Below are 17,940 nucleotides of genomic sequence, written 5' to 3' on the forward strand. Positions count from 1 at the left end.
TGTAAAATCCTATGTTGAAAGTTTTGGTGGTGGATCTGGCCTTTCTTTTGCACACTAATGAAGCTTTGCTAAATTTAAACCAGGCTTTATGTTCATTAAGAGATTCAAGGCATATTTCCAAGTCTCTGTAAGTAAATTTCTACTGCGCTGAGAAGAACTGAGAAGAAAACCAATGCCTGCCAGGAACACAGGAAAACAACATTCAAATATCTAAATAATCAGTTATTTGGAAAAATAGAACAGTCATTTAGAATATGTTTTTTTTCTGGCCTCTTCAAAAATAAAAATAATACAAAATAATAATAATAATAATAATAATAACACCATACATGAAAATGTCCTCCTCTTTGATTGCTGGTCCTAGCTCCACAAAAAATCTAATGAAGCCAAGTTTGTAATTAAAAGTTCAATGTCATTCAAACCAGTAACTGCAAATGTTTATGAATACCAGTATTTTGTGTGTGTGTGTGTGTGTGTGTGTGTGTGTGTGTGTGTGTGTACTTGTACTTGCTACATAGTAAGGACCAAAAAAGTATTTTACTAACAGAGTGAGGACATTTTGGGAACGTGAGGACATTTTGGCTGGTCCTCACTTTTTGAGACTCCTTCAAATCACATTTTGAGGGTTAAGACTTGGTTTTAGAGCTATGGTTAGAATTAGGTTTAGGTTAAGGTTAGGGTAAGGGGCTAGGGAGTGCATTATGTCAATGAGAGTCCTCACAAAGATAGAAGTACAAGTGTGTGTGTGTGTGTGCGCGCGCTTCAAGTGTTACATCAATATCTTTCCTTCACTTGACAGAAACTCAAACAAACCAGATGTTAAGTTACTTGCACATTCCAAAAAAGTCCATTAACTCCAGTCACATTCACAATAGAAAACTAGAATTGATATATTTTACCATTAATGTTTAATTCACTTGTTTCTGAATTGTTAGTGCAGGAAATCCTGGACAGACTCTGTTATTCAGTGTCTTGAAGACACAGTTCATTAACACTGCACACACTTTACTGTGCTTAATTCGCTGTGAACTCCTTGTTATTTAACAAGTTTTGTCTTGAGAACTTCAGGAACTGTTAAATACATTTTCTTTTCGTCCCTAAACGCCATCTGTTGCTTATAAATTGAAGCAACAGCAAGAGCTAGAAACATTTCAAGTACTCACTTCTTGTGTTTAAAAAGATTGTTTTGTAGGGGGATGCAACACTATTTACACTGTGGATCTTTAGACATGACATCCAAGTTCAATAAGGTTTCAATGTCAGACATGTAAATGAAATTGGTCAAATATGCAAACAGGCCTACTACACCTGCTAGTAGGAATACAGTATGCAATATTACACTACTACTTTCAGTTTAAAACAATATTAAATTTAGAGTTTTAACTAGACACACACTTCTTGGTATATTAAGCCCTTACTCAGTTGAATGCAACCAGGTAATGTCCATTTTCTACAAGTTAGTAAAAATAAAGGCAGTTCAGACAGCAAATAACTCCTGGAATGCACTGTACATAACAGACTTGTAAGTGAAATGTATGACCAGTCAACACTGTGGGCATTACCAGCTGAAGAGTTGTTCCCATTACACCATGCACCAATTACAAAATATAGTCTTTCTTTATCACAACCATATTTCTCATATATAACAGGAATGCTCCACTGATTTAGTATTGCACATTCATTAAGTTGGCCCCTTTAAAAGCAGTGATCCATATGGCTTTTCTCTCAACTACCAAACCATCTCTTCAAGATACAGTGGATGAGAAATGTTCAGGGGTCAATCAATGGGTCCTGCAAATGAAGTAAAGTAAAGAGGTTAGATTAAACTGTTTGCACATTCCTCAAAATTTTTAAGATATCCAGATTGTGGTACACAAAAATCCTGGTAAATGTAAACAGATTCCAAAATACTTAGCAGTCAAAACTGTTACTTGGATAGTAATGCAAGAATTGACCATTACATTTTGTAGATCCAGTTCATTCCAGTGGTAACGGCGTGCGGGTGAACGTTTCAGACTAGCAGCTAAACAGAGCACCGAACAAACTCCAAGCAGACACACACTGACTTCCAACAGGTGATGTACTGCCACGTTCTGCTCGTCCTAAAGAGTAAAAGTAGAGAATGACATGGTGACAAGAGGACATCTGTATTACAGCCAAGCATGGTATGTTGTTAACTTGTGACACACAGTACCTGTGTTAACATGACTGTGAGTGAAGGGTCATTTGTGGAGTGTAAACTGTAGCAGGTTTGTGATGCTGTTGGCAACTGGTTGCTCACTTCCACATAGACGGGTGAAACATTTTTCTCAAATGCAGGACACTCTGGAGGAAGTCTTCATGAAAGTATATAGTATGTGCATAAAAACACAAACACAAAAAAAAAAATCATGGGTTGAATGACATTCTTTTTAGGTTCCTAAATATTCAGCAATTCAAATTAAGGAAGCTTTGAAACACACTTTAGAGAATGAATGAACTTACAGGCTCATAGGCAGAAGGTGTGTTGGGGCACTAATGGTGAGGCAGGTGTGGGTACTGTTTCCAGGCAGAAACTCTAGAGTCACATGAACAATCTCATTGCCTGGGGAGTACAACAAATGCTCATGGGTGAGAATGTATGGTCATACACGCTTCATTCAGTACAATACCAACCTCCAAGATGTAGTTGACTGGCGTCTAAGGTAGTGTGTAGACTAAGGCCATTCAGAGAGCCACTGGTTGAACTGGCGGTCACAGCCAGAGGAACCTTGAGATGCAAACTGGTGACTGAAGAAGTCTTTGTAGAGATAACTGAAGTTTCTTTATCCTTTCCCTGCTCCATCAGAGGAGAGGGAACTGGTGAGACAAGCTCAGATGAATTTGCGTTGGCTTTCATACACAGCTGAAACTGTGATAAAGAGGAGAGTAGATGGTTCCAGTCCTAAGAGAAGAATAAAGCACATGATTTGCACATCAGAATCAGCTCAGGACACACAGAAACACATGCATACATGCAGTCACAGCCTGTGCAACATTATGCTTCACCAGTACACCAGTACTCATCATCTTTTAAGAAGATTGTACGGTAGAATATCTGCCCACCTGAACAGGCAAAGAGCATTGCTGTAACTTTCATATTTGTTGGTGAACTTTATTCCAAACTACGCAAAGTTTTCTACTTCCAATTTCCAAAATGAATTGGGATAAATGAGTCCTTACCTTTACTATGTCAGGGTTAGGCAGAGTGTGAGTGTAGCTGTAAGAGCTGAAGCAGATGAAGGAGATAGCCAGAGTCAACAAACACAGGAAAAAAGTCACCCCTGGAGGATTATGGGATATATAGTCTCTAAGGTTAGTGACTGGCTTCGAGACACCCATCATCCGTCAACCTGTAAATAGGAAGGAGTCGCTTCAGTTATACAGCAGAGCTTTGACAGCTTTTTTCCACCACTAATGTTTGTTTATGAAGCCAGTTAGTGAACTTATAATTTAATACTCAGACTGGGTCAACACGTCTGTTCAATTTAAGCAAGCTGTTCAGCTGTTCGTTTCTAAATCAGAGGGACAAATGACTTTAACTTTCTTTATGTGACTGTACCGCTTTTACAGTCCACCAGCAGTCAGAAGGAAATAGAAAGAACCATGTGGGCAATACGGCGGACGGTAGAGATTTAGTCAGGACTACAGAGTCAGAGACGTGTAACTTGTCAATCAGAGCAAACAGCTCCACCGGTACAGTAGCGTTTAGGTTACTTTCAATGTAATGTTGCTAATCTACTAGCTAAAAGATAACTTTATACCTTGAGTTTGAGCAGCCGTGTCCGATCACATCGTCGGTTTTCTTAAAACGATGTAACACCCGATTTTCCTGATGGTAAGTGAACCGGATTTCGACATTAAAACAGTTTAAAGTTCGGCCACTGCGCCGCAACAATAACGGCACGACAGCGCTGTCACTTTACGAGAGTGTACTGCCGTGACGACGGCCATGACGTAATCGACGTGCTAACAGTTGATTGGTAGCTGTACTAGCAGAGCTGAAGCAGGAGCCTTAGTAGAATAGTTAGTAAAATAGAGCTTATTTTCCATTTTATCAAACATTGCACAAGTAGGACATTTAAAAATTAAATTATATTAATAAATGTATATGTAATAATTTATATCAATTAATATTTAATAAATTAAATATGAATTATACATGGATCTGGGATAATAAAATGTTAGAACACTGAATTAAATTTTCCAATATTCTATTGTCTTTTTGTTGTTTTTTTAATATGAAAAAATAAAACTGAGAAGCATCACATGGACCAACCAGTAATTCAAAATCATACTTAAAAAAAGGTAACAATCAGGGCACAGTTGATTTAGAAAATATTTAAAAAATAGAAAACATAATGCATCATTACAGAATTAAACTATTCACTCATGAGACATTTTTCATTAGTGTTACAGAAAATTTGCATCTGCATCAATATTAGAACTTGGTGATTCCCCCAAAGAAAGTTGTAATTCCGTGGAAAAAGGTTACCACTGCAATAAATCATTAAGCCATCAGACTGGAGATGATATGCGTTTTCACATATTTAGCATCAGAAATCAAAGCATGAAAATCAGATGTAATCTAATGTGGAAGCTCCCACTTAACAACAAGATTGTGAAGTTGTTCAAAGCTCTCTTTAGCCTTTTGGGCTTTAATTATGCAAATAGTGCAATACTGATATATTGTAAAATATTATTGCCATTCTCCTGAGAATCAATAACATGACAACTGTGTTCATAAAAGTCATGCCACACTAAATTAAATAACCATTTCCCTTTGTCAAAACCTCTAACAGCACAGATGGCAGTATTAATCATACCACTTGTATATAGAGTATAACAACAATTAGGCAGTCCAGGTGATTTTTATGGGCTTGAATGCCCAAGTATCAGGATGACCCATGTGCATCAAGTCTTTGTAAGGGGAAGTGCTCCACTGGAAGGGTGGCACCTGGTCCCAGGTTGGCCCGCTCACTGCCACCATGCCATATTCTCGAAACATCTCATAGGAGGTCATCTGAAGAGGAACACATAGAATCCATCTGATTTAGCAAACACCTCATTAGCATGCCACAGTCAATTTAATTTGAGACAAACACACACAAAAGATTTGGTAAGCATGATGGGTAAAATCATAGGCAAGAGAGATGGGTGATGGAAAGTTGATTAAAGGTGTATAAATGAGAAAAAAGAATGAACTAAAAACCTTCATGTCTGTTCCTCCATGTGGTCTCTGCTTTAAGGCACCAAACGGATATGTTCCATTAGCTGGGTTCAGGTCTGAACGAGCTGAGATCGCATTCTCCCCATTTGCAGGGGGATTGCAGCCTTCGCACCTTGACAATGGGTCTTCTTTAAAGTTGTTATACCTAAGGAGAGACACTGCATCTCATAAATAAAATTACATTTTAGTCATTATCCTATAAAAATATAAAATCACATGTTTAAAATTTGTTTGCATATGCTGATCAAACCAGCTCATGATGACAAGCCTATGCAACTAACGGGCCGTACCTCATGAGGCGGATCATTGAGTCCACATCTTTGACATCCGTCTGGTTTCTTCTGAATATCTGAGCCCGAGGATTCTGGTCCAGAGAGAACCATGGGCCAAACTTCTCAACAAGCTCATTGCAACCACTGGCATTGAATATTTCCACGTAGTACCTACACATGAGCACGAATGAAGAAAGGGAAAATTTACACACAATAAAATCAGAAAACATGCAGCGATGTTTACAGAAAACTCACTGTTTCCAAACTGGATACTTACGGTATGTTGTAACTAGCCCAATACCCTTTCTCCAGCAGTTCCTGGGTTTTATCAGTGTAAACAATGAGCCCCCTATAGCATCACAAGATAAGAAAAGCTTATTGTAAGTAAATGAGTTGTGTCTCATCGTGTCATCTGCAGAAATACTGAAATAATTATCTATTCTTGATCAAAGGTCAAGACTTACGGAATCTGCTCCAGCACAACAAAGAGGTCCTCTTTAATATCAGTCTTCCCTGGAGTGAAGTGGTTATAATCTACAATCATCCACTGGTTGTTATACCTACAAAACACACATACACACACACATCCCAAACTGAGCATACAACTTTTAACCTACTAGCTTTTACTGATTTTTATTTATTCCCTGTACATCGATGTAATTTAAGTAACTGGTGAAGCAATTCACAACAAACACTCAGCACAATGACCCTATTACAGCCGTATGACCCAGCTGACTTCTCATGTGACACCTGATAATACTGTAAATGGCCCTGTTCTGCTGCCTTTGCTCCTCTCAATCCGCATCAGTCTGAGATCACACAACATTGTATCTAATCTTGTTCTCAGTGGGATTTTTGAACACAGTACAAAAAGCAGCAGACAACAGAGCCTGGAACCTGCTCAGAAGATTACATCTGGACTAAGTGGTGATAATGTTGGATAAAAAAAATTTGATTCTGTTTCTTTCTGGCATGTGAAACTCACGTCCCACTGTTGTACTTGCTGAATATCTCGGCCCATCCCTTGCCAGTAACAGCCAGTCGATTAGCAACAATGTTCCTCAGCCATTCCATGACGGTTCCTGTGGGCTGAACAAACTTCCAGAGAGCAGAGTTGCTGTTGCCAATGGTGGTTTCCAATGTAACCTGCAAATACAAGATGTATTAAGAACAATAAACTCCATCTAGGAAAATAATAACAACACATAACTCAGTTCTGTCATGTCTAGTACAAAGAGTTCTCACCAAGCCACTACTTAGGATATAAAAGTCATCTCCAGAGAAGATAGATCCAGGGTAAGATGAGAATGCTTGAGTTCCCCCAGGAAGAGGCACATTGTCTGAAAAAAAAAGTACATTAATACAATTAGATTAACCTGCATTCACATAATAGACAATGGTATTGTCTCTTGCCGAGTCTTTCAAACTTGGGAACAAAATGTTTTGAAAGGTGCTTTTAAAAAAAAGTGTAGGCCATATGGTCAGAAGCAATAGTGTGAGAAATATGTTTAGCTTTCGTGCCGAGAGTTAAATTGAAAATCACCACCAATCTTGTGTGTGTAGGCTGGCTTTGTCCAGCAGTAACAACCAGCACCTCTACAGCTCGGCAAATTAACACATTATATCTTATTTCTTTAATTGTCACAAAAACTAAAGTCTATAAACAAGAAGTTGCCACAGACTACTTCCTTGAAACTTGTTGTCCCACTGAGATTGCCAGGCCAGAAGAGCAGATTTTGTTACCTTTGGACAGAGCCAGGCAAGCAGTTTCTTCCAGTCTCTAGTCTTTATGCTAAGATACACAAACTAGCTGCTGGCTATAGCTTCAGATTAACTGTGCAAACATGGGAATGGTATTGATCTTCTCATCTAACCCAAGAAAACTATCAGTATTTTGCCCAAAATGGTGAAGTATTCCTTTAATGTAATTAATGAGGGAGTGTAAAAGAGGAGATGCAGCTGCATCAGTGAACTACCTAAAGGAGAGACTTTAAAGGCGAACATGTATTTCTTCATAATTCGCAGCATGGCCTGGTAGGTATTCCAGGTGTCATGTGACACCAGCAGTTCTTTATTGTTTGGCAACAGCTTAATGAGAGCAGAGCAGGAACCAGATCCAAGAGGTCGAGTTTCGCTCGATTTGTTCAGAGCCGATTCCAAGTCCTCAAGATCCCCACCCAGCTGGAAAAGTCTAGTTGAACAGAGTAGCAGTGGAGAGTGTGAGACAACAGTAAAAAAAAAACAAAAAACTTCATCCTCTCAGGAACAGTGAGGAAACATGTTTGATTAATACAAAATGGAAACAAGTACTTACACGAAGCCAAATGGATTGAATGAGAGCGGCCCCACCGGAAATGACAGCTCATCATTGTAGCTGTCCTCTAGACCTTTCAGCTGCAGCAGGGCCAGACGCACCTGAGAGGAACAGATAATGCAACATATTTTCTCTGGCCTTAAAACATTTTTCTTTCCATGAAATGGAGTTTATCCATCCTACAAAAGTACCTGGTACCAGTAGGGTGAACTTGGGTGCTTCTGTATTTGGTCCTGAACCCACTGCAGATTGGTTGTGATGAAAGCCTTAAGGCGCTCGCAGTAACTGGTCTGACTTGTGAAGGGCCCACAGTAACTCATTAGAGTGTTCATCCAGTGCTTATAGATGAGCTACAACACATATAGACCAAGAGTTCATATCATTTGGAATCTAAAGTGAGTAAACATTTTGACAATTTGCACAATGAAGCCTGCAGAGCGAAGGTTTAAGCTGACCTGAGATGTGACGGCTGCCTCCACTGCACCTGCAGCATAAGCCTGGATACTGTCATTGTATTTATCGCTGGTTGTGACCTCCAGGAAAGACCAGCTGAAAAGAGATGACAAATAATACCTTGAAATAATGCAGTGTTGGTAAGGACAAGGCAGAGGGCAAAGGGCATAGGCTGTGCAGACAATTACTCAAACACCAGATGTAATTTTAAGAGTACTGCTGCTTGAGAATCACTTCTGTATGTCATGCATTTTTCACCTTCCTCTTTATCAAACCGGCCCAGTTTGTCCCGTGATATCATGGTGGACATGCACATAATCATGCTGAACTGACCTTGTCTGCAGTTTGGTTATTATATTCTGTGCTGCTTAATTTTCCTACAGTCTATGTCCTGTACTCAATTCTTTTTTATTTTTTCAAACTATTGTCATCTGATTAGTGTTGAATGTTTTATGGTGTTATGCCATGTTTTGTGTTGCTAATTTTTCTCTATTTCCTTTTACCTATGAGTATTTTCATGAAACCCATTCATGCATATATGTTGGGTTTTAAATTTGCACACAGGGCCTTTTATGTCTATAGCCGTCTGAGTTTCACTTCTGCTCTGCTGTTTTTTGTTGTTTTTTTTGTGTGTGTGTGTGTTTTGTTTGCATTTTCTGGTTCCAGCTGGAATAATGAGTCATGATTTGTCGCTCTTTTTTGTTACATCACAGATAATTCAATATATCTGGTGCTCTACGTGTCACTTTCGGCTCTGGAAAGACACTTAAGGGAATTGTTTTGGTGTCATGGTGTATTATACACTAAACAAACAACTAATAGATTAAATGATAGGCTTAATAATCTTTAGTTGCAGCTCTAACCTTACCCAACTCAGACAAGTTAGAAAATAGTTTCGGTGTTATCCCACCTAAATCAAAAGACACATTAACGTCCACTTACCCTGTTGTTTTAATGTCATCAGTGAAGTTCGCCCATGCAACAAAATCTTCCTGATATCCCTCCAGGACAGACAGCTGCCCGGTTTTTTTGTCAATAACCGCGGTTCGTATTTCAGCTCCAACAGATGCACACATAAAACACAATACGTATAAAATCGCTAAAACATTTAAAACTGCTGTAAAGCCCACACCAAACATCCTACACTTAAACGCCATCTTCACAAAAAGTCACATGATAACGCGGGCGATTGGTCACCTGACCGTACTCGAGTGTATTTTCAAAATAAAAGACTCTGTCGTCTTACCGTACCTTTTAGTCGCTCACGGTTGTTCATTAATCCAGCCACTCAAAACAGACACAATGTGTGACATAAAGTGACACCAACAGCTTTTATAAAATTTTATACAAAAACTTTTATCAGCCCAATCATGTTGAGGTTGATCATTCTATACAAAACATATGTAATGTAAAGAAATACAGACATTTTTCACACTTCAATCAGATGATAAATTTATCATGATTTGCTCCTTCTGCACATCTTGGTCAGGTCCATATTTTCTTCTCAGTCCTATTCACACAGAAAAACACAGGAGCACTGGTCAGGATTGTGTCGAGGCCTTAACAGCAACAGTAGCGCTTAGACCTCAGTCTTCTGTGCCCGCTTCAGTGTCCATCGATTCCATAATTCCCTCCAAAACCTCTGCCTTTCGCTGCTTTTTGGGGGCTACTGATATGAGAAATAAATGAGATGTAAGGGAAAAAAATAAATATATAGCAAATTTATCTTCATTTCATGGATCATATTCTGTATGTCAAAATTTTGTGGATTTACCATGAAAATGTTCAGCTGTTTTCCGCCTCAGGGTCTCCACTGTTTCCTCAGCATCAGCCCACTCCAGCACAAGACGCCTCCCGTACAAATGGGTGCTGTGGCACAGTGCAGCAAATGCTTTCTGTAAAGAAAACAGGGCATAGTATAGCATAGTAAGCAGGGCATACTATACTGTAGGACACGAGGACTCTTTATTCCCTAAATATGCAAAATGTGCAAAATATGCATCTTACATTATCTACAAAAAAAAACAGAATATCAAATCATACACAGACCTTAGCATCCTGTTTCGTGAGGAAATCAACAAAGCCAAAGCCTCTATGATTCCCTGAACCAGCTGCCTTTTTTGGAAGACGGACTGTCTTTAGCTCTCCGAATGTACTGAGAAGAAAGAGGGAAGAAATCTTAGCATTATTAAATTATCTCTTTCCAAACCCTTCTCCATGCATAGTGTGAATAAAAAAAAGCAGTTGTGTGTATGTGACCGCTACCTGAAGAGTTCTCGAATTTCCCTGACACTGGCTTGGAAGGGAACATTGCGCACAAGGATCTTAGATCCTGTCTGCTTCTTCTCAACTTGCTTCTTCTTGCGTGACACCTCAGTAGTCCTGCACAAGGGGAAAAACACTGAATGAATAGTATCAACAAGGGAGGTTTATATGCACCACAAACCCTCGGTCAACATGTTAAAACAATGACAAACCTTTACCAGGAAGTGTTATTTGTTCTTTTGTTATTTATTCATGCACATTTCAGTTTCAGTTTTCAGGCACTGAAATCAATATTTTCAATTTTAGTGCCTGTTTCCACCAATGGATATTTACAATATAACTGTGTTGCTTGGTGCTGATGCAGATGCTTGAAACATTCAATAAGGCAATAGCCCTGGTTTACTACTTAACACTTTAATTTCAATACACTTATAATTTCACAATAGATATGAAACTTAGACAACAGTGTTCACTAAAATCACTCTGAATCAAATCTTACCTTGTGGCTTTCTCAGAAATCTTCAGCTCTAACTTGTGATCATCTACAGAACAATGCTGGTGGTGAGAGAGAGTGAGAGAGAGACACATATTAGCCCAGGACCAGGCTGCAGAGAAAGTGCGTGAGAGTTTCGATGACAAAATAGAGCCAGTACCTGTAGCTGCCTCAGGGCCTTCTGTGCTGCCTCCGGCGTCTGATATTGGACAAAACCGTAGCCCATGGACAACAGCTTTCCTAGGAGTCAAAACAGAAACACAGGGCGGTTAACTCACCTAATGCTCTCACTAAGCATGAGAACACACACTGAACATACAGAGACGTAGATTTTCCCTTTTATCAGAATCACATTTGTTTAGATAAATGATGTGTGGCACTAAACCAACGGCACTGTGTGACTGTAATCAGACTGTGGATGATAATGCTGAAAATATGACAGCACTGTTGAGTGTCAGCTCACAGCCTTTTTTTCTTACTGTATTTTCCCTTTTAATCTCTCATGATTCAGTAAAAAGTCAAGTGAACTGTGACAGGTGACCTGGATAACATCACTGTCAAAATGTGTTTAATCAATTCAATCAATCTTCTCTGGTCTATCTGTATATCTACAGAAATACTTTCTTCCAAAGTAAAATTTGTGGTTGTAACTGAACTATGTATGAGATTATATCATCAGTTCAGTAAAGACAATAAAGATAATCAACACATCAAAAAAAATCTCACAAATGGAACCCTTATCAATCAATGTTAGGTCCCTTTTTAGATTAGTGATCCTAGTTATAATGTTTAGTACCTGTTTTATCTTTCTTCTTGGAGATGGTGCAGGATTTGATCTTGCCACATTTGGAGAATGTCTACAACAACAAAAAAAAAAAAACATCAGTGTATGATTAAACCCTTCTTAACTGTTGCTAAATATAACTGAGAGTTGTGTTTATGAATTGACCTACCTCCTGTAGTTTCTCCTCTGTTGTGCTGAAATTAAGATTCTTAATGAAAAGTGTAGAGCCTGGAGCAGATTCCTCCTCTTCCTCCTCATCTTCCTCCTCTTCCTCCTTCTTCTCTTCTTTCAGTGCCTCCTGTTTGTCTAGTACTTGGTTAGACAGAACCAACACATATTGTAGTTATCCCTTACATGTAAAAAAAAAAAAAAAACTAAAACTTGAAATTTATAATTTGCCAGGTTTATGAGTATTTGTGATTGTATGCTACCTGGTTCTGGTTTTGCTGCCACAAAAACCCCGACAGGCGCCCATTCCAAATACAATGGGACATGATGGAACTAGGGTTTGCAGAGATACATACAAGTTTTCAATGTCCCCAGTCAACACATACTGTATGGACAGATTATGCAGGGGAAAAGCATCACACACCTTGCTGTAGGCCAGCCTTGTGAAGGCTCGTTTTGCTTCAGTTGGCTCCAGGAACTCAATGATGGCGGTAAGTCCTGAAGGTGGCAGCAGCACTCGACCCAAAGAGCCGTGAGGCGAGAAGAGCTCCTCCAGCTCTGACACCGTCACTCCAGCTGGAAGGTTTTTCACCAGGATCACAGTTGTACTCCTCTCTGCTGCTGCCTGTACACCAGGGGGCACAAGGAGGAAACAATCTTAACCAACTCACAGTAAATCAGAAAGTAAGATAAAGTTAATATTAAACTTACCTGACTAAAGGAATCCAGACAGACACTATTATCCAATAGAAACTGTCGAGTTTCCTGGACGATTTGTGTCTCTCCCAGAGCCATCCTCACTGCAACACTTCCCTTGGACTCCTGTGGAGGAGGGCAAGGACCAAAGAAGTTGAATGCTTAATTTGTATTTTTCTTTATAATTCACATGCTGCTGTAACCACACCTGCTGTAGAAGTATGTTGAGGGGGCATAAATATAGAAGAACAGGATGTAGTATTACTCACATGGTCCAGAACTTGGCTCTTAGTGGTATTGTATTTTTCAGCGATGGCATCTGCCACTGCACTTGTGCCAAGAAACAGGGTGTTCCAGTTGTGTGAACTGAAAAGAAGAAGAAATTTCATGTGTAAACTTCAAGAAAACCACAAACAGAGAAGCAGAGGATTAATGGGATCATGTATACCTGGCACTCAAAGCTTTATTCTTAGCATCTTTTTGTCGTTTGTAAGATGAAGAACCAGGACCACCAGCATCTGAGGATTCAGTCTTTTCCTTCTTCATGGTGGAGGGAAGCAGGTGAAGCATTCTGCCCTAAAAACATGAGAAAAACACATGTTTCCAATCAGCCTCAATTTAACCTGCAAATCAAGTTGCACTCCTTAATTAAAACACAATCACACATCACGTAGGGTTAACTTCTCAAACATCATTTAAAGATCAAATACCTGAAATATATGTCCGTCCAACTGAGCGAGAGCTGTCACAGCATTCTCTGGTATCATGTAGGTGATGAAAGCGAATCCCTTAGGTTTCTTTGTTAGATTGTCAATAGGGAAGAGCACCTCAGACAGAGGACCTGTAGAAATTGCACAATTGTAATAAATTTAGACAAGAGTGAAAAGCTTGTGTGTGTGTGTGTGTGTGTGTATATGTGCCTGTTTTTTGTTTGTTTTTTTTCCAACTCACCATGTTTAGCAAATAGCTCTTTGATCTCTTCCTCAGTGCAGGTGTAAGGAAGGTTTCTGATGAAGAGTCGACCTGACTCCGCAATATCTTCCTCCTCCTCATCCTCCTTGAGCTTCCTGGTGAAGTTTCTGTCGATTTCTTTGTCCTTTCTGTCCCTCCTGCCCTTGCCCCCAGAGGCATCCACACGGAAGACCTCAATGTAACGCCCCCCTGAAAACACAGACATGAGGTAAGTCCTTTTACAGACATAATGACATATCACATTTACTAATTAGCATCATGTTTCTCTACATTTGTCTTTTCACACTCCTTGGGCTAATGCATATTCATTCATTTTTATACAAAATATATACTGGAAATGTTTTATAAAATTTGTATTTAAAACATTGGTTAAAAATACCAGAATATTACAGCATTTAGTGGTTAAATGTATCACTTTGGGCTTCTCAATTACACAGTTTTGATGTTTCCCATTGCAAATGAAAGCTGAATTACAGAGTGCACGAAGCAGAATAGTCTGTTTGTACTTTTTCAAACAATGTTACACTTTGAATTTGGTGAAGTAATTATGCTGGGATTAGGTTTAAAAGCTAGATGACATGGGGAATATACACAACGGGGAAAGAGTGGAAGTTACCTTCACACTCAACAAATGTTAAAGCACAAAAAAAGGAGCAAAGAAAACAAAAAGTAGCAATGTGAGGCATTCTTACTACTACAACATGAACTATATACAGAAATAAGAATGAGACATTTTTCACCTATGTAGTCTTTATTCTTCTTCAAGGCCTTTTCCACCTCTTCTTCAGAGCGCAAGTCCACATACACATAACCTGAGATACACACATAAGACAGCTGCACTTATACATGGGCCTGTATACAGTCTATGCGTTACATATACTATAGGTGACTGCTGTACAATCAGATATATGGTATGCAGCACACTCAGTCTATAAAATATTGTTAACACACAATAAGCTGAGGAGCATACATTCAAATGCTTTCATTAATATACCTGTTCTATTTCCGCTTTCGTTCTTCCCAATCCTGATTGCTGCAGGCTTCAGTGGGGTCATGAACTCTCGAATTTGTTGCTATTGATGTCACACATAAAAACACACGTTGCTGTCAAAGATGCAGACACTGAAGTATACAGAATGTTTTTAAAGCAGAGTATCGTCACTGCACCTCTGAAATCAGGAAGCTTATGTTCACTCACCTCTTTAACATTGAATGGGGCTCCTCTCAGCTTCACTGTGAACTCTGTTGTTGGCTCCATCTGCAACAAACAGACGGGGGTGTTAACAAGGACAGGCTGAACACAAACAATATGCTGCGCTGCAGTGTGATGTATGAATGCAGATCACCTCCTGTGTGGCAGTTTTCTTGGCTTTGCTCCTCTTGTTATCCTCAGAGGAAACTGAATTTTTTTTCTTTGAGCTGTTTTCTTTGTCACCACTCTCATAGGCGCTGTCTGTGTGCTGCACAGGACCATTATCCTCATCTTCATCATCACCACCCCCCCCTTCACCATCATCACCTTCTTCCTCACTCTCTTCCATGGTGTCGTCTGTCTGTGCCACCTTTGAGCGCAGGTAATCCATATCTGACAAGCCAGACTTCAGTGCTTCCTTCGTGGCACCTGAAAACAACAACATGCCACTCATATTAAACACTCAATCTTTATTTTGCCTTCACTGTATATTTCTGCAACTGTAATATGTAGCACTTGTAATATAGTAAAACAGAGGTAAATGTATTAAATGCTTGTCATTTGAACCTCACACTTTCATCCATCTGTTGCAACTTCATCAGTACATTGCACTTCTCTCATTTTTCCTAATTTTATTTTATTCCATTTTATGTGAGTATGGTGTATGAATGTTTTATTTTACTTTAACTATTGAGGATTTCAGTCACAAAAAGTTTTTGTGTTATTGTGTTCCAATTCTGCAGCCTCGAAAAGGGGTGAGGTCCAGAACCACAGGCGCTTGAAAAGACCTGGAGGCCAAACTGAATCAACTGCTCCTCCTTAAATGAGACTGTAAAAACCAGCTTTAGTAGTAGAAGGTTGCCCTAAAATGCCACAAAAAGTGTAAATACTGGTTGTAAATTTGACAAGTGTTTCATGATATTGGGTATCATGAAGAAGTTAAAAAAAATTCTGGATGACTAAGACCTATTGTTAACTTTAAATCTATGCATTAACAGTTTTTTTCTGTAATATCCTGTAAATCCAGACTTCAGAGGATGGAGCCTCTGAACTGGGACACAGATTTCAGGTACCCACACTAAGATTACCATTACCAACCTTCATCTTCATCATATTCGTCTTCCTCATCCTCATCCTCATCCTCAGACTGGTCTGAATCAAAGTTGAGGTAATCATCTGAAGCAAGCTTCTTCTTGCTCTGAGTCTTTGTCCGTCCACGGTCAGGATCGGCTGGTTGCTGCACAGTGTCATTCGCCCAGGTTGGTGCTTGGCTTCGATTCTGATGTACTGACAGAAACTCCTTGAATCCCTGTTCCTCTTCCAGCTGAAATGAGACAAGAATGTCAACATGCAACGATTAAATAGCACATAAATAATTTAAAAAAAAAAACAACAACTTGAGAACAAATCAATGAATATAACAGACAGATATTTATTTCATTATGATAGACTGGTGCAGTCTGCTCACTGATAAACCTACAAAATTATTACGGGTATATTATCCAGATCAGAACATGGATGATGTAGAGTGGACAATGTTAAAAGAAACTGATGGCCTCACAAAAAGGTGAAATGAAAATGATAGAGCTGGGTATCACCTAATTTATTTGTTGTTGTTATAATACTAGCAAAAGAATACTTTTATGATAACTTACTTCAAAAAATACAGTATACATGTTTTTCTAAACATTGATTTGTTTACAAAACAGCTCAAAAAAGCAGCTAAAGCTCTCAAAAGTCAGATGTTTAAAACATGGATTTGAATTAGGATGCAGTTGGTCAAAGAATAACCAAACAAGACCTCTGATGTTACATGTCATGACAGCTACATACTGTGCTATATGCACCGATTGGTAAGTCCAAAATAGTCCTGAGGTGTGATAACCAGTTCGGGTTCGGTTCCATTTTATCCACATTCCAATTTTATATAATTAACATTTAACAGCAAACAAACATAGTTGCTTAATGACATATTTACTCACATTTCCAAGTTCACTGTTGAGTTCCTTTTTCTGTTTCTTCTTTTTCTGAAGTCAGAAACAACCAGACACATTAACATTACTCTCCACTAAGTCAAATGCATATGCTGTGGCTATCCAGATAATAATATAAGAAAGCTTAAGTGTTGTTCTTTTTTTTTAATGGCGATATTAAGACTTCCATGTGATTTCTCTCCTGTTTTCCTGCCTGTTACTTTGAGTGTGCAGGTACCTTTTTGTCGTCAGTGTCAGCAGGAGCAGAGGGTTTGTCCTGGCCTGAGCTCTGAGTGTGTTTACTCCAGGCTTTTGCTTTAGTGGGGTCTCCAAATGCTTTACACATCTCCACCTGCCATAAACGACACCCGTGGATTAACGCGTGGAAAAATAACAACACCGTGAACAGCAGCGGGAGAAGACTGAAACCTCACCGTGACTCTGGACGTGTCCACGAAGCTCTTGTTTAAATGTTTCAGAGCTCTGGTCGCGTCCTCCTCCGCTTTAAAACCCACAAAGCCGAATTTACGAAACTTTCCGTCCTTGGTAAACTTCAGAGAGCAGTCTGTCACGGTGCCAAAGGCGGCAAACATCGACCTGAACCTCTCCTCCTTCATCTGCACACAAGACACACAGTTAACAAGACATCTTCAGGTGGACTGAAACAAAAACCGAGCGTAACTGTTTGCTGACATCCCGGCAGGTTACTCACCCCGTTAGGAAGGTTTTTGACGATGAGTCTCGACATGGTTTCAGTAGTTGTAGACCCACTAATGAAGTATAAATTTGGTTTTTAAATAAATGTCAACAAACGAGCGTGGACTCTCCTCTAGGTCGCCATGTTGAGTAGGAGGGGCTTCTTCTTCTTCTTCTTCTTCTTCTTCTTCTTCTTCTTCTTCTTCTTCTTCTTCTTCTTCGTTCGTATTTAGTTCATAGGTGCATTACCGCAACCTCCTGGACTGGAGGAGCCTAAAAATAGATTGGCACTAATGGCGGGAAAATAACGGGGGTCAATAAATAGGCTACATTTTAAATATATATATATATATATATATATCAAAGATTTAAGTAAATTTAAACTAAGTATATTCTTGCAAGTCTTACTACTGC

General features: G+C 39.2%; 3 protein-coding genes across 3 annotated transcripts; all 3 read right to left on the reverse strand.

Moving 5' to 3' along the window:
• Window positions 1–865: 865 nt before the first annotated feature.
• On the reverse strand, window positions 866–3,924 carry LOC139624061 (transmembrane protein 248). The gene is made up of 7 exons (XM_071482839.1): window positions 3,783–3,924; window positions 3,202–3,371; window positions 2,656–2,923; window positions 2,485–2,584; window positions 2,195–2,336; window positions 1,962–2,102; window positions 866–1,791 (listed from the first exon to the last, which is right to left on the reverse strand). The coding sequence occupies exons 2-7, from the start codon at window positions 3,361–3,363 to the stop codon at window positions 1,771–1,773; spliced, it is 834 nt and encodes a 277-aa protein (XP_071338940.1). The 5' UTR covers window positions 3,364–3,371; window positions 3,783–3,924; the 3' UTR covers window positions 866–1,770.
• Window positions 3,925–4,344: 420 nt separating this feature from the next.
• On the reverse strand, window positions 4,345–9,473 carry plbd2 (phospholipase B domain containing 2). The gene is made up of 12 exons (XM_071482834.1): window positions 9,230–9,473; window positions 8,290–8,383; window positions 8,026–8,184; window positions 7,835–7,935; window positions 7,497–7,711; window positions 6,766–6,860; window positions 6,506–6,666; window positions 5,985–6,080; window positions 5,798–5,869; window positions 5,539–5,691; window positions 5,231–5,393; window positions 4,345–5,041 (listed from the first exon to the last, which is right to left on the reverse strand). Exons 1-12 carry the CDS (start codon window positions 9,442–9,444, stop codon window positions 4,871–4,873), a joined length of 1,695 nt encoding a protein of 564 aa, XP_071338935.1. The 5' UTR covers window positions 9,445–9,473; the 3' UTR covers window positions 4,345–4,870.
• A 131-nt stretch (window positions 9,474–9,604) lies between these two features.
• Window positions 9,605–17,702, reverse strand: rbm19 (RNA binding motif protein 19). Its single transcript, XM_071482829.1, has 24 exons — window positions 17,543–17,702; window positions 17,265–17,447; window positions 17,069–17,182; window positions 16,840–16,884; window positions 15,956–16,181; window positions 15,012–15,286; window positions 14,864–14,923; window positions 14,660–14,738; window positions 14,406–14,477; window positions 13,645–13,854; window positions 13,404–13,534; window positions 13,142–13,269; window positions 12,963–13,059; window positions 12,709–12,819; window positions 12,422–12,622; window positions 12,261–12,330; window positions 11,999–12,141; window positions 11,842–11,902; window positions 11,206–11,285; window positions 11,052–11,107; window positions 10,553–10,669; window positions 10,337–10,442; window positions 10,062–10,182; window positions 9,605–9,956 (listed from the first exon to the last, which is right to left on the reverse strand). Exons 1-24 carry the CDS (start codon window positions 17,576–17,578, stop codon window positions 9,874–9,876), a joined length of 2,805 nt encoding a protein of 934 aa, XP_071338930.1. The 5' UTR covers window positions 17,579–17,702; the 3' UTR covers window positions 9,605–9,873.
• Window positions 17,703–17,940: the final 238 nt, after the last annotated feature.

The sequence above is a fragment of the Trachinotus anak genome, unplaced genomic scaffold (assembly GCF_046630095.1).
Source record: "Trachinotus anak isolate AG129_WGS33_773 ecotype Australia unplaced genomic scaffold, CSIRO_AGI_Tana_v1 ptg000008l, whole genome shotgun sequence".
NCBI lineage: Eukaryota > Metazoa > Chordata > Actinopteri > Carangiformes > Carangidae > Trachinotus > Trachinotus anak.